The sequence below is a fragment of the Gorilla gorilla genome, chromosome 8 (genome assembly GCF_029281585.2).
Source record: "Gorilla gorilla gorilla isolate KB3781 chromosome 8, NHGRI_mGorGor1-v2.1_pri, whole genome shotgun sequence".
Taxonomy (NCBI): Eukaryota; Metazoa; Chordata; class Mammalia; order Primates; family Hominidae; genus Gorilla; species Gorilla gorilla.
In genome coordinates, this window is record NC_073232.2 from 21,025,368 (window position 1) to 21,041,633 (window position 16,266).

At 39.2% G+C, this 16,266-nt stretch overlaps 1 protein-coding gene across 7 annotated transcripts in view; it reads right to left on the reverse strand.

The window, feature by feature from the left end:
* UPF2 (UPF2 regulator of nonsense mediated mRNA decay) overlaps positions 1–16,266 on the reverse strand; it is a 123,072-nt gene that overhangs the window by 76,783 nt on the left and 30,023 nt on the right. For all 7 annotated transcript variants that reach the window (XR_004071605.2, XM_055352325.2, XM_055352322.2 and 4 more), the window contains exons 5-8: positions 8,431–8,628; positions 5,572–5,721; positions 3,778–3,881; positions 1,540–1,625 (exon numbers count right to left, since the gene is read on the reverse strand). Coding sequence is in view for 6 of the 7 variants with exons in the window: in XM_055352325.2 (XP_055208300.1) it covers positions 1,540–1,625; positions 3,778–3,881; positions 5,572–5,721; positions 8,431–8,628 (538 nt within the window). In the remaining variant the exon portion in view is untranslated. The remainder of the gene's footprint in view (positions 1–1,539; positions 1,626–3,777; positions 3,882–5,571; positions 5,722–8,430; positions 8,629–16,266) is intronic.

Consider the following 16,266-nt stretch of genomic DNA (forward strand, 5'->3'; position numbering starts at 1 on the left):
CCAGCATGGATCACAGTACACAGCAGACCCGTAACGAATTATTTAATGAATGCGTACATTTTAGAATAATATAACAATCTTTCCTGATTATCAGGCTGATTATAATATACTTAATTGTATTTATATACTGCAAGTATATAAGACTATGAGATCTATTTCTCATGGCTCTAGAATACTTGCATCTTTTTTTAATACTTATGATAAACTGTCACTTCATTCAACCTTTTTTTTTGAGATGGAATCTCGCTCTGTTGCCCAGGCTGGAGTGCAATAGCATGATCTTGGCTCACTGCAACCTCTGCCTCCTGGGTTCAACCGGTTCTCCTGCCATGGCCTCATGAGAAGCTGAGTACGGGCATGCGCCACCACACCCAGCTAATTTTGTATTTTAGTAGAGATGGGGTTTCACCATGTTGGTCAGGCTGGTCTCAAACTCCTGACGTCAGGTGATCCACCTGCCTCAGCCTCCCAAGGTGCTGGGATTACAGGCCTGAGCCACTGCACCTGGCCTGAAGTATGTAATTTTACATTATAAAAATATTCATCCATATGACTTCTTCAATTACATAATTCTTAATTACCTACTCACTACATTAACACATTCCCTCTCCCTTGCCCCACTAAAATGAATAATGCTAGCAGGAGATTAAAAAACTAATATGAAAGAAAAAAGGCAAGTAGTGATTTGGTTTCACTGAGAAATCTTACCATTATCAGGAGATCATGGGCCTCCATCAATGAATGAACCACATTAAAATTCTGCTCAAGAAACCTTCAATGAAATCCCTCAGAATCCTTATCTTTTGGGAGAGTATCTGTCTGAGCTATGTCATATGTAATCATCTTAATAGTTAACAAAATTATTTATTTATTTATTGTTGAATAAACAGAAATAGATCTCCTCCAGGATTCTAAGGTCAACAGTCTATGAGTGGTCCTGAAATGTTCAGGTGAAGTAGAAATTTTAATTTAATGTAATTTAATGCATCAGAATTCTCTAAAAGCATTATGCAACTGAATGTGTGTCTTGAATTACTAGCAACATAATCATTAATATGATTTCCAATTCTATCCAACGAGTCTCTAGGCAGGCTATCATACCTCTTAACTATCATAATTACCTAAATAACTCGAAATTTTTCATTTAAACATAAATCTGAGAACTAAATATATTACATTAGCCTGATCTTTGCACAAAATAAAAACTCTCCAAAAAAATTATGTTCCATTTATTACTCTTTCCTCAGAGGCAAAAATGCAAAACAATTGCTTCTAGTGATTCTTCTTCTTCTTAAGCTACTCTTAAACATTTTCTTTCAAAATAATTAGATATCAGAAGAAATATTCCCATTAGAGCTAACAAGCAATGAACAAAAATTAATGGGAAACAAGTTCTAAAAAATATGCTAATAATGTTAATGACCTACAGAGTGAATAAAATCAAAAGCAATATTTTTCAAGAGGTAAGTAAGAATTTTGATCTTACAGCCAGCACTACAGAGTAAAAACACTAATAAATTTCTCTTTCATAACACTTACCTTTGTCTAGGAACTATGAAGAGTGCCCGTACCAACTTCTTCCTGTTTGCTTTTGTGTTCATGTTCATGCAAAAATCCATTGCTGCCTATTGGGAAAAAGTAAACTTTTTCTTTAAAAACCTCTAATTAGTTACGGAGAGCAGAAATCCTGCCTACTATGATATTTTTATTTGTTCTTAAACATTTCAAAATGGTTTTAAGAAACTAGTATTGTTAGTATCAGGAAAGTTTTCTGATAGAGCTCAAAAGTAGCAAGAATAGTTACCAAGAGCCAAGAAAATTACTAATGCTAATAAGGATAACCAAAAAGCAGTAAAGGTGCATGAGCAAAGAGAAAGAGACAGGCACAAATTATACCCAAGAAGATGGAAGAAGAAGAAGGGTGCCCCCACATTCACTAAAAAAGTTTAGTGTCGACAGTCAGATTTGGTAATGTTAGGGTTTAGAAAGCAATACCCCAAAATATGGCTCTTTGGATGCTGAGTACTTCATTTGAACTAAGAAAACTGGAAAGCCTGATAAGCGGCCTCAGTCAAGGTCTCTCTGACCATCCCTTGTTTCTCTTCACAAGTGCAGGAAATGGCGGTCTCCTTCTCTCCAAGATGCCTTAACTGACAGAGGAGAATTCTTCCAAAAGAAACTCAACTATCTTCAATCCCCTGTCTAAAATTTCATAAAACAGGGAATTTATCTAGATGACCATTACCACCTGGACAGACTTTTTTCTGAGACAAGGTCTCACTCTGTCACCCAGGCTGGGGTGCAGTGGCACAATCATGGCTCACTGCAGTCTTGCTCTGCCAGGCTCCAGGGATCCTCCTGCCTCAGCTCCCGGCCAAGCAGCTGAGACTATAGGCATGTGTAGTTAAGGCTGAAACATAATAAAAATCGCTCCTTGGCTGGGCACGGTGGCTCACACCTGTAATTCTAACACTCTGGGAGGCCGAGGTGGGTGGATCACGTGAGGTCAGGAGTTCAAGACCAGCCTGGCCAACATAGTGAAACCCCGTCTCTACTAAAAATATAAAAAATTAGCCGGGCATGGTGGCGGGCACGTGTAGTCCCAGCTACTCGGGAGGCTGAGGCAGGAGAATGGCGTGAACCCGGGAGGCGGAGCTTGCAGTGAGCCGAGAACATGCCACTGCACTCCAGCCTGGGCAACAGAGCAAGACTCCGTCTCAAAAAAATAAAAAATAAAAAAATTAGCTGGGCGTGGTGGTGCACACCTGTAGTCCCAGCTACTCAGGAGTCTGAGACAGGAGAATCGCTTGAATCTGGGAGACAAAGGTTGCAGTGAGCCAAGACCGTGCCACTGCACTCCAGACTGGGCAACAGAGCAAGACTCCACTCAAAAAAAAAAAAAAAAAAACTCATTTGTATGGACTCAACAAGGAGACTCTTAAGTGAAAGTGGCACTGTTTTTTTAATTGCAAATGCATGGTGAAAATATAATGCTAGTACAATTTGGTACCACTACCTTGAATCATGATAAAATGCTAGTAGCTCTACCCACCATCACTTTTGCAAATGTCAAAACAATAAAAAAGAAAAAAAAAATCGGCCGGGTATGGTGGCTCATGCCTGTAATCCGAGCACTTCGGGAGGCCAAGGCAGGCGGATCACAAGGTCAGGAGTTTGAGACCAGCCCAGCCAATATGATGAAACCATATCTCTACTAAAAATACAAAAAAATTAGCCGGCGTGGTGGCGCGTGCCTGTAATCCCAGCTACTCGAGAGGCTGAGGCAGGAGAATTGCTTGAACCTGGGAGGTGGAGGTTGCAGTGAGCCAGGATCACACCACTGCACTCTAGCCTAGGCGAAAGAGTGAGACTCCATCTCAAAAAAAAAAAAAAAAAAAAAAAACACACACACAAGAAAAAAAAACTTAGTATTATCATCAAAAGAATTTTTGACCTCACAGAACCCCAGGAAGTGCCTCAAAGCCATTAAAAATCCAGAAACCATACTTTTAGCACCTTTGATCTAAAACAATATTTTCCAAACTATGGGAACCATGTATGAACAGGACAGGATGCTACAGCCAATTCTATACCCAAACAGAGCATCTATGAATTACATCCAATTTTGTCTGCTTATGCTGAATTCCCATCTAAGACTTTATTTGAAGAAATGGTGGACTTTATAGCTCAAATAGTCTAAAAACCATAGACATTCCTTATCAGAGGACTCCTACAAGGTCCATGTGCTTGAATAAAGTTACACAGAGATACCAATACCTTGTCTATCAGATCTCGGTTGACACAGTTGGGTAACTGCTGTAGGAAAGCATCTACTATGAGCTTGAGATGAGATCCAGTGCTGGCTTCCTCATCTTCTTGTTCTAATGTAAAATTAGTTTTTAAATAGGTTAAAAAAAAAACAGAGAACACAGAATAAAAACATCCAATGATGAACTATTTGGAAAATAGATAATCTAGACCAATTTTTGTGCCCAGGAAAACATTAGTCATTTTTTAGAATATTATCCTAGAAAGTTTAGGTAACTCTAGAATCATAACATCAATTCACTACAGTCTTTCAGGTATCAACTATAAAAGTCAAACTTTTTGCATTAGGCACAAAAACTTGGTCAGAAAAAGCATGCAGTGTTATGGTAAATGTTATTTGTGTCTGCCCAGCATCCCTTCCCCCATGTTCTTCCATTAACAGCACTCCCAATTCTTGCCTTTGAAGAACTAAGCCTCCCTATTTCATGTAATTCTAAGGAGGGTGGCTGGTTTACATAGAGAAAGAATCTGCAGTAAGATAGGGTAAAGCCAACAGAGAGAAAAGCAATATTGAAGAAGGTATCCTTCTAATAAAGAATCTTGGCCAGGTGTGATGGCTCATGCCTATAATGCCAGGGCCTTGGGAGGCTGAGGCAGGGGGATCACTTGAGGCCAGGAGTCCAAGACCAGTCTGGGTAACATAGCAAGACCCTGTCTCTAAAAAATATAAAATAAAATAAAATAAAATAAAATAAAATAAAATAAAATAAAATAAAATAAAATAAAATAAAATAAGCTGGGTGTGGTGGTGCACGTCTACAGTCCCAGCTACTTGGAGGTTGATGCAGGAGGATGACTTGAGCTCGGGAGTTTGAGGCTGCAGTCAATTATGATCATGCCATGGCACTCCAGCCTGGGCAAGAGTGAAACCCTGTCTCAAAAAAGTAAATAAATAAAGGAATCCTAGCTAATCAACTCAAAACTCGATAGGAAGCATTTAGGGAATAAATGTAATATTTGTATTACTGAATACAAAACACAACTCAATTATAAAGACAGACAAAATTAACAGATGAACTGATAAGCTAGTCATATTCCCACCTAGTAATCATTTCAGAATAACTTTCAAATACATTTATGTTGTTTGTAAAGATTATGTCATAGAATTAAATCAATCAGGAGAATGCTATCAAGTTCTCAGAAAAGTGTATCTTTATTCTATCATAGAAGGGGTAGCGAGAAAAGTATATTTTAAGATATTTAGGGCAGGGTGCGGTGGCTCATGCCTGTAATCCCAGCAGTTTGGGAGCCAAGGCGGGCGGATCACCTGAGGTCAGGAGTTCGAGACAAGCCTGGCCAACATGGTGAAACCCCATCTCTACTAAAAATACAAAAATTAGCTGGGCATGGTGGCAGGCAGCTGTAATCCCAGCTACTTGGGAGGCTGAGGCAGGAGAATCGCTTGAACCCAGGAGGCAGAAGTTGCAGTGAGCCAAGATCGTACCATTGCATTCCAGCCTGGAGGACAAGAGTGAGACTTAGTCTCAAAAAAAAAAAAAAAAAAATATTATTTAGAACTAAGGTATTTAAAATTTAGATGATCATTAAAGTTTGTAGACACACAATACTGGGTATGTACTGTCCTGTTATAAATCAAATTCTGAAAACAGTGATGGACTGAAAACAACAGAAAAACAAGGGATTAAAAAATACAGAATTAAGGAGAAAAGATCTATATTCTTAGGCAAGAGCTCTGTGTGTAAAAACCAATTAAAAATGAAAGTTGGTAAATTAGTTCTTTACCTTGTTCATCAAGAAGTTTCTTTGTAAGATCTTCAGCTTCATCTCCACCCTCTAATTCTAAGGTGTCATCATTAATTTCTAGATTCTCCAACTCAAGTTCCAAATCATCGGGACTTGATACCTCCTTATTCTCCTTAGATTCTTTTGCCTCTGTTGAAAAACAAACAAGTATACCTAAATTCAAAGTCATATTAAAATCCTGCCACACAAAAGTAGATTAAGACTCACAAAATCTGCAGGTTCTTTTAGAACCTGCATGTACACCTGGCAACTGAAGTTAATATATTTAGATTTTATAAAACACATTATGCTCGGCTGGGCATGGTGGCTCACCCCTGTAATCCCAGCACTTTGGGAGGCCGAGGAGGGAGGATCACCTGAGGTCAGGAGTTTGAGACCAGCCTGACCAACATGGTGAAACCCCATCTCTACTAAAAATACAAAAATTAACCGGGCATGGTGGCACATGTCTGTAATCCCAGCTACTCAGGAGGCTGAGACAGGAGAATTGCTTGAACCCAGGAGGTGGAGATTGCAGTGAGCCGAGAGAGCACCACTGCACTTGAGCCTGAGCAAAAAGAGCAAAACTCAGTCTCAAAAAAATATATACATTATGCTCACTGAGAACGAAGGCTATATCTTCTCTGATTATGTATACCATTTGTTAACTGAAGAGATGGATGGATGACTGGATGGAGAGAGATTGTGTGGATGAGGACTTACATGGCCTGAGGATCTATCTATGCTAAAGATGAGGGGGGAAAAAGGCTGATTAAAGTGGACTCACATTAAGAAGGGTCTCAAACTCCCAGATGAGGAGTTGAGACTTTCTCCTTTATGCAAGGGATAACATTTAAAAGGGATCTGATGTGAAAATTAACTTAGCAGCAATATATAAAATCAATTAGAAAGTCAGAAAAGGGTAGATGTAGAAAGACCAATTAGGAAAATATCCTTATCATTTCAATGTGAAGGGTGAGAGAAAACCAAAAAATGAAACACAACAAAGGAAAATGGCCAGTAATTGGTAAAAGGCAAAATTGGAAGAATAAAAAAGAAAGAGAAACCAAACCTTAGCTGAATAAAACTGACAAAATATTAATAACTGAAGTTGAGTGATAGGTAAATCCAAGTTCACTATACCAGCCTTCTTTTGTGTTTTCGCAAATCAAATAAAATTTTCGTAAATAAAAAACAAAAGCCAATAAAACCTGAGTTCAGGAATGTATACTTAAATTGAAAGTATGGTATTTCTCAGCTTCATCTCTTATAGTCTCTAATCTCCTAATTTCTGCATTGAACACAGAAATGTCTTACTGATACTTGATGTCATATCTTATTTGGGAGGATGAAAACTCTAACTAGTATGAATCAGTTTTGCTACCTCTAGATGAAAACAGACTACTACTTTCTCATTCATTCATCTTTTCATTCTACTTTTATTGAATTCCTACTACGTGCTAGGTATTGTTCTAAGCACCAGGAATATACCTGTGAGTACAGCAGAGAAAAACTCCTGCCCACATGGAGCACGCATTCACTCCCCAATGTCCCCTGATGTCTGGCTACTAAAACATCTACTAATCAGCTACATGTTCAGAATGACGCTAAGCTGTCAAACATTCTGAAAAAAGCTTAAAATGTGACCCTTGCTCTCAAAAAACACACAATTTATCTGAGGAAATTAAACTAATATGCATAAGGTAGTCAAATAGGGTATGGTGGGAGAGGGTTCCAACCAGAAAACAGAACAATGCAGGAAGGCAAGAAGGCAAGAAGATGGGCCCATTTCAGAGACTGAGAAGGATGGCAAATTAAGGGTAATAGAGTTGTAATGGCAAACCTGAGAGAAACTATGCAGGGTCCTAGAGACAATGTTAACAATTTTAAATTATATTCCAAGTACATGTAAAGTTATTCAAGGACATTAGGTAGGCAGGAGAGTAAAATTAACGTTTAGGAATGCATAGGCTGAGTGCAGTGGCTCATGCCTGTAATCCCAGCACTTTGGGAAGCTGAGGCAAGTGGATCACTTGAAGTCAGGAGTTCAAGACCAGCCTGACCAACATGGTGAAACCCCATCTCTACTAAAAATACAAAATTAGCCAGGCGTGGCAGCACACTTCTGTAATCCCAGTTACTTGGGAGGCTAAAGCAGGAGAATCACTTGCACCTGGAAAGCGTAGGTTGCAGTGAGCCGAGACCACACGACTGCACTCCAGCCTGGACAAGAGCAAAAACTCCGCCTCAAAAAAAAAAAAAAAAAAAAAAAAGAATGCATAGAAGGAAACAGTAAATACAGGGCAACCAGGTAGGAGGTATTACAGTAACCCGGGTGAGAGAGGATGGGAGTTAGATTAGAATAGCAGCGGCAAATATAAGACAAACCTGAGAAACACAATGTAACCGGCATTCAGAAACTCCCACTCTATTAACGACCTAAAAGCTCTGACTTCTCTAAAGTCACTCTTCTTCACAAAGAGTTGGTTCTATCTAGCCTAGAAAGGGCAGTACAGGTAACGAGCATCATAGAGCTAACACCTGCCCTAACAATCTGATACCTGGGGGAAATGTGCATCTTACCAAGACCTCACTTGAATTCACTACAAGACATTATAAACAAACACTTTCCAATTAATTCACATTAACTTAAATGTATCAGCACTGTTAAAAGTATGTCAATTATCATCCTTTAATGCTCCATCATTCCATATAATTCTGTCACTCATTTACTCTAATGACTCAATGTTCATATTACAAAACTAGTAACTACAATATACATATTTTTTTTTTTACAAATACTATTTTGAAGCTAATTCTTATAGCACTTAATGTAAATATTTTTTCTCTAGAATTTACCTTTGGTATCATCTTTGTTGGACTCCTTATTCTGACAACTTTTTTCATTGTCTTTAAACAAGATGGCTGGGACAAAAGCCTTCAAATCAATGAGGTTCTCATAAAAATTCCGAGCATCTTCATCTTCCCATATACCACCTTCCAAGTCATATTCTCCAGGTTTACCAGGTGTGAATATATCAATTCCAGGCCCATGTTCTACAATAAAATAAATCACAAGTAATTAACATAACTTGAGGTTCTAGCATGATAAACATGACATAAGTTATTTTTTCAGTTTTACATCTATTGAATCTTGAGTGTTTCAACTGACAGGAACTTCTTCAATTAACAAGCACATGTGACCGTTTTCAACACCAAATCACAAACTGTGTTTTAAATAAAGCCCTAAAATAAAACAGACTAGAGAACAACATAAAGATTTTTTTCTCTTACATTTGTTTTAAGCAATTAATATGAGATTAAGTAGCCATTTGATAAATTAGGTCTACTTTCATGAAACTTAAAATCACAAAATAAAATATATAAGCCTGGCCACTCCTAAGACATCTGTTTAAAGTCCCACCTCCCCCATGAGTATTTTTTTTTTTGGCAACTCATAATCCTCTATACTATTTACATCATACTTATATACCATTTATATCTCCAAAAACAGACCATAAACCTTTACTTAAGAAGCATCCCTCCTTTTGGCATAATCCTTGGCACATGATAGACTGCCACTGTCAACCTAAAATAATCAAAAAGGTCAGAATCTAGTTTTAAAGAGAGTTTATTCAATTGCAAAGTTTGAGGACAGCCTCCCAGGAAGCAGAGATTCCAAAGAACAGAAGTCAGTGTTCCAAAGGGTAGAAGTTTGAGATTGTTTATACAGAGAAAGTTTAAGTAATTTCAACATCTTTCCACATAAGGTTTAATGCACAGTTACAACAATCTGATTAGCAGAAGTCGTCTTTTTTGGGAAAGATACATACAGGTTATGTAATTCAGTCTCCAAGGCTTAATTTCCCCCTTGCTATAATAAATTTAGAGGGTCCTGAAATTTTATTTTTTTTAAACAGAGTTTTATTCTGTCACCCAGGCTGGAGTACAATGGCGCGACATCAGCTCACTGCAACCTCCACCTCCCAGCTTCAAGTAATTCTCCTGCCTCAGCCTCCCAAGTAGCTGGGATTATAGGCACCCGCCACCACACTTGGCTAATTTTTTGTTATTTTTAGTAGAGATGGGGTTTCGCCATGTTGGCCACGTTGGTCTCAAACTCCTGACCTCAGGTGATCCACCTGCCTCAGCCTCCCAAAGTGCTGGGATTACAGGCGTGAGCCACCACGCCCAGCCTTTATTTATTATTTATTTTTTTGAATTGAGACAGGGTCTCACTCTGCTGCCGAGGCTGGAGTGCAGTGACATGATCATAGCTTACTGTAGCCTCGAAATCCTGGGCTCATGCAATCCTCCTGCCTCAACCTCCTGAGTAGCTGGGACTACAGGCATGCGTCATCAAGCCCAGCCAATTTTTCTATTTTTAGTAGAGATGGGGTTTCATTATGCTGCCTAGGCTGGTCTCAAACTCCTAAGTTCAAGGGATCCACCCGCCTCAGCCTCTCAAAGTGCTGGGATTACAGGCATGCGTGACCACGCTCAGCCTTTATTTTCTTTTATGCCATAAATGTCAGTCAATTGATAACTGGAAAAGAAGGGAAGAAAGATGAAGCATACAGATCTCTTATTAGAGAATGGAAAGTATGTACCTATTTACACACATGCAGTACATACAACTATAGATCATAAACTCAGAACAATGAAAGTAATTAACTTCCTACTTTATGATTATGAGCCCATTCATGAACTTATCTACTCTCACATACTTCTCTCCAAATGAGAATTATAAATAGATTATGTAAATTCAAATTAACCCTAAGTTAGATTATTCATTAAATGTGATTTATGAAAATAAGAACGCCAAAAACAAAAAAAACACTGGCTCCTTGAAACTCCTTTCCTTACAGAAAATATATTTAAACACAGACTTAATAGGACACTAAACCCATACACCAAAAAGAAAAACACTGACATATTTACAACTTCTGTTTAATGAAAAGTATAAACAAAAGCAAAAAACAAACTAGAAGACAATATTGACAATATTTAAAGAATACATCCATAATATATAGAGCATAGTATAATAAATATATTTGGTGTTTGTCCTTGGTTCCTGGCAGACCTCCTAAAACCCTTGGAATTTCCTGAGTGAAAGGAATGTATTTTGTTATTCATAACAAGCTTTTTGATCCTACCTCAGCTGATGCTAATGAGGTGACTTAGGGTGGAGTCTGGATGGTCTCTACGATGGAGCCAGTCACCAGAAAGACCGAGTGATTACGGGCTTAGAACTTTCAGCCCCACTCACCCACCCATCTATGAAGCAGAGTCCTCGCCAGACACCAACTTGGCTGGCACCTTGATCTTAAGACTTCCCAGACTCCAGACAGAGGAATAAGTTTCTGTTGTTCATAAGTTGCCCGGTCTAGGGTATTTTGTTACAGCAGCCTGAAAAGACTAAGACAACTATGTAATATTAATCAGGTGTTAAAAGGAATGAGATGTATCTACAAGAACTGACTCAGAAAGCTCTCAAAAATAATAATTGAAACAATAAAGGAAATCACGCAAAATATCTCACCTAAGTTAATGAAGCTAGAGATATCTGATTATATATATTTTCTGGAAAAAAGTAAAGTCTGGACACATTACTATCAAGCTGTTAAGAGTGGTTATCTTGGAGAATGTAATGCATCTGACAGTAAACTTTCACTTTTTAATCTATAATATGCATAAATATTTTGTGTATCTAAAAAATAATGTAAATCATAAAAAAGAAATTCAACTTTTGAGAGGTAAAAATACTACCAAATCAAAAGTAATAAAAAATAGGAATATCACAGGCACAGGACAAGAGAAAAACAGAGGAGTGATAGTTGCAATGCATATAAAAAATATAATTTCCGTCGGCCGGGCACAGTGGCTCACGCCTGTAATCCCAACACTTTGGGAGGCTGAGGCAGGTGGGTAACGAGGTCAGGAGATCGAGACCATCCTAGCTAACACAGTGAAACCCCGTCTCTACTAAAAATACAAAAAATTAGCCGGCTGTGGTGGCAGGCACCTGTAGTCCCAGCTACTCAGGAGACTGAGGCAGGAAAATGGCGTGAACCCGGGGAGCAGAGCTTGCAGTGAGCTGTGAATGCGCCACTGCACTCCAGCCTGGGTAACAGAGCAAGGCTCCGTCTCAAAGTAATAATAATAATAATAATAATAATAATTTCCTTAATATACAAAGTGCTTTTTTTTCTCTCTCTCTGATATGGAGTCTCGCTCTGTCACCCAGGCTGGAGTGCAATCTCAGCTCACTGCAACCTCTGCCTCCTGGGTTCAAGCAATTGTCTCACTTCAGTCTCCCAAGTAGCTGGGATTACAGGCGCACTCCACAATACCCGGCTAACTTTTGTATCTTTTGTAGAGACGGGGTTTCACCATGTTGGCCAGGCTGGTCTAGAACTCCTGACCTCAAGTGCTCCACTCACCTCAGCCTCCCAAGTGCTTTTATAAATCCATTTTTTAAAAAGATACAAGGGGAAAAAGGACAGGGGGTGGGGGTATAAAAGATTCAAATAGGAATTTCACAGGGAAAATAATACATTTATAAAACAGCCAATAAACTTAAAGATGCTAAAATCTGACTTCAAATTTAAAAATTAAGAACTGCAATGTGGTAAGAGTGTAAAGAAACAGTCATTCTCGGGCCAGGCACAGTGGCTCACACCTGTAATCCTAGCACTTGGGGAGGCCGAGGTGGGCAGATCACGAGGTCAGGAGATTGAGACCATCCTGGCTAACATAGTGAAACCCTATCTCTACTAAAAATACAAAAAATTAGCCAGGCGTGGTGACACATGCCTGTAGTCCCAGCTGCTCAGGAGGCTGAGGCAGGAGAATCGCTTGAACCCGGGAGGCGGAGCTTGCAGTGAGCTTAGATCGCACCACTGTACTCCAGCCTGGGTGACAGAGCAAGACACCATCTCAAAAAAAAAAAAAAAAAAAAAGAAACATTCATTCTCATACACTTAGTGGCATGTAAATTTTTTTTTTTAATTTTAAGTTCCAAGATACATGTGCAGAATGTGCAGGTGTGTTACATAGGTATACATGTTCCACGGTGGTTTGCTGCACTTACCAACCCGTCACCTAGGTTTTAAGTCCCGCATGCATTAGGTATTTGTCCTAATGCTCTCCCTCCCCTTACCCCCAACCTCCCAACAGGCCCCAGTGTGTGTTGTTCCCCTCCCTGTGTCCATGTGTTCTCACTGTTCAACTCCCACTTATGAGTGAGAACATGTGGTATTTGGTTTTTTTCCTATGTTAGTTTGCTGAGAATGATGGCTTCCAGCTTCATCCATGTCCCTGCAAAGGACATGAACTCACTCTTTTTTATGGCTGCATAGTATTCCATGGTGTATATGTACCACATTTTCTCTATCTAGTCTATTATTGATGGGCATTTGGGTTGCTGTAAATTTCTTTAATAGAAAATATGGCATCATATATTGAAACTTAAAATGCATATATCCTTTTAACCCAAGAATTCTACTTCTAGGAATGTATCTTGTAAATACTAGCATATATAAAGAAGCAGGTTCAGAGATTTTGTTACAGCACTGACAATAATAGCTAAAAGCCAGAAATATTAAGTGTTAATCAACAGAGGACAAGTAAATTACAGAACAACCATACAAAAGGATATTACTATGTAGCAATTAAAAATAATTAGATGGCACAATGTATTAAAATGAAAAAAATCTAAGACATGATTAACTGGAAAAAGTGGCTATAGAATAAATGATATTCTGATCACTGGACAATGTAAGCCTCTTCTGCACAAGGTGAAGTACTATATCAGTGACCCAAAATAACTAAAGATTCAAGCAAACAATATTAAAACAATGATTTTCAAACACTGGACATCAGGCAGTATAGGAAAATAATCCCTGATAGGGAGCAGACAAAAAACTCAGCTCTACAATTGCCCCAGCTTACTTCATAAAGAGATTTTTCCAGGCTGTGGCCAAGTAAGAGAGAAGCCAGGCAGTCTCCCTGAGTTGAGGATGAGAGCTGAGGGTCTGGTAATACTCTACCCAAGGCAGGTAGAGTTCCCAGGACACAGTACCAGAGAGGAGAAACCAGCACAAAGACAGACTTCAAAACATTTGCAGAGTCTTCCTTGAACATTCAGCTGAGTACTGATCAGCTCCTATGTATAAGGAAACAAAGTGTTCACCTGAGTACTGATCAGCCTCTATGTGTGAGGAAACTAGGTGAGACTGGGAAAATAACTACTGAAAAGAATTAAGACTCACAGAGAGGCTCATGGGACCAGGAATAGTCTGTATACCCACGAGGCTGACTGGAAGAATCTTCTATGACTCTACTTTATCAGAAAGAGTCCAGAAAGATACTGCCTCAGTATTAGGAAAAATTAGCTTTAGATTAAAGGCTGCTCTGGTACCTCCTAACAAAGCATCCTTTCAAAGATGAAACTATTTCCAAGTAACTTAACTGCACCCCAGGATGACGCTTAATGATATTTATAAGAATACAAAAATATCCAGGACACATCCAGTAAAACATAAGCGGGCAGCCAAAGAAGTAGAAAAATGACCAGACATGCAAAGGAGGTCAAGCAACTGCAATCAATTGAAACCAACTCGGAAATCACACAGATGATAAGATTTGTAGACAAGGACTTTAAAACAGTTATTGTAACTGTATTTCATATGTTCAACAAGCTACAAGATTGAACATGTCAGATACAAAGAAAATATGACAAGATATAGATATAAAAAACGACTTCTCTAAATGGAATTAAGTTATTAGACACCATAGAAGAAAAGATTAGTGAACCTGAAGACATAACAACAGAAACTATCCAAAAGGAAAGGCAGGAAAAAATAATGAAGAACAAAAAGGAAAGGACATCAATGAACTGTGGGACAACTGAACAACCTAAAATACTTGTAATTGAGTCCCTATAGGAGAGGTGACGAAGGAGGAAAGAGAAAACACAATTGAAAAATAAAGGTCAAGATTTTCCTAATTTGATGATAACTATACACCCACAGATCCAAGAAGTTCAAGGAACCCGAAGTACAAGAAACGAAGAAAACCACACCAAGCTACACCATAACTAATGCTTGAAATCAGCGATAATGAAAAAATTTTAAAACAATGAGAGAAAAAAATATAGATTATATAAATAAGAACAAAGGTAAGAAAGGTAGGAGCATTCTTGATGGAACAATGCAAGCTAGAAGACAGAGGAGTAACATCTTTAAAGTACTGAAAGAAAAAAAAACTCTTGCCCTTAAGTTCTATGTCTGAAAAAAAAATTTTTTTTAAGAGATAGAGTCTCACTCTGTCACCCAGGCTGGAGTGCCTGGTGTGATCATTATCTAACTGTAACCTTGAACATCTGGGCTCATGCAATCTTCCCACCTCAGCCTCCCAAGTAGCTAGGACTACAGGCTTGTGCCACATGACTGGCTAAATTTGTTTTATTTTTTAAAATTTTTTGTAGAGACAGGGTCTCGCTATGTTACCCAGGCTAGTCTCAAACTTGCCTCAAGCAATCCTCCTGCCTTGGCCTCCCAAAGCCCTGGTATTACAGGCATAAGCCATCATCCCGGGCCAAAAAGATCTTTTAAAAACAATGACAGGGCTGGGCACGGTGGCTCATGCCTGTAATCCCAGCACTTTGGGAGGGTGAGGCAGGCAGATCACTTGAGCTCAAAGTTCGAGACCAGCCTGACCCACATGGTGAAACCCCATCTCTACTAAAAATGCAAAAATTAGCTGGGCTTCGTGGCGCATATCTGTAGTCCTAGTTATTGCTTGGGAGGCTGAGGCACAAGAATTGCTTAAACCTGGGATGCAGACGTTGCAGTGAGCCGAGACTGCACCATCGCATTCCAGCCTGTCTCCAAAAATAAAAATAAAAACAATGACAGAATTTTTTCAAGGTCTATTAATTCTGGAAAATGTCTAAAAATACATTTAAAGTCATGACAGGGCACAGTGGCTCACACCTGTAATCCCAGCACTTTGGGAGGCTGAGACGGACAGATCACCTGAGGTTGGGAGTTCGAGACCAGCCTGACCAACATGGAGAAACCCTGTCTCTACTAAAAATACAAAATTAGCCAGGTGTAGTGGCACATGCCTGTAATCCCAGCTACTCAGGAGGCTGAGGCAGGAGAATCGCTTGAACCTGGGAGGCAGAAGTTGCAGTGAGCCGAGATCGCGCCTTTGCACTCCAGCCTGGGCAACAAGAGCGAAACTCTGTCTCAAAAATAATAATAATAATAATACATTTAAAGTCATTTAAAATGTAAAGAAAAATTAGCTTAAATTTCAGTATGACAATTAGAGAAAAGGGGTAAAGAAACCAACTAAATCAATACCCAAGTATGCTAAATTTTTTTTTTTTTTTTGAGACGGAGTCTCGCCCAGGCTGGAGTGCAATGGCACGATCTTGGCTCTCTGTAACCTCCGTCTCCCAGGTTCAAGCGATTCTCCTGCCTCAGCCTCCTGAGTAGCTGGGATTACAGGCGCACACCACCATGCCCAGCTAGCTTTTGTATCTTTAGTAGAGACACAGTTTCACCATGTTGGCCAGGCTGGTCTCGAACTCCTGACCTCGTGATCCACCTGCCTTGGCCTCCCAAAATGCTGGGATTAGAGGCGTGAGCCACCGCACCCAGCCATATACTAAATATTATAAAG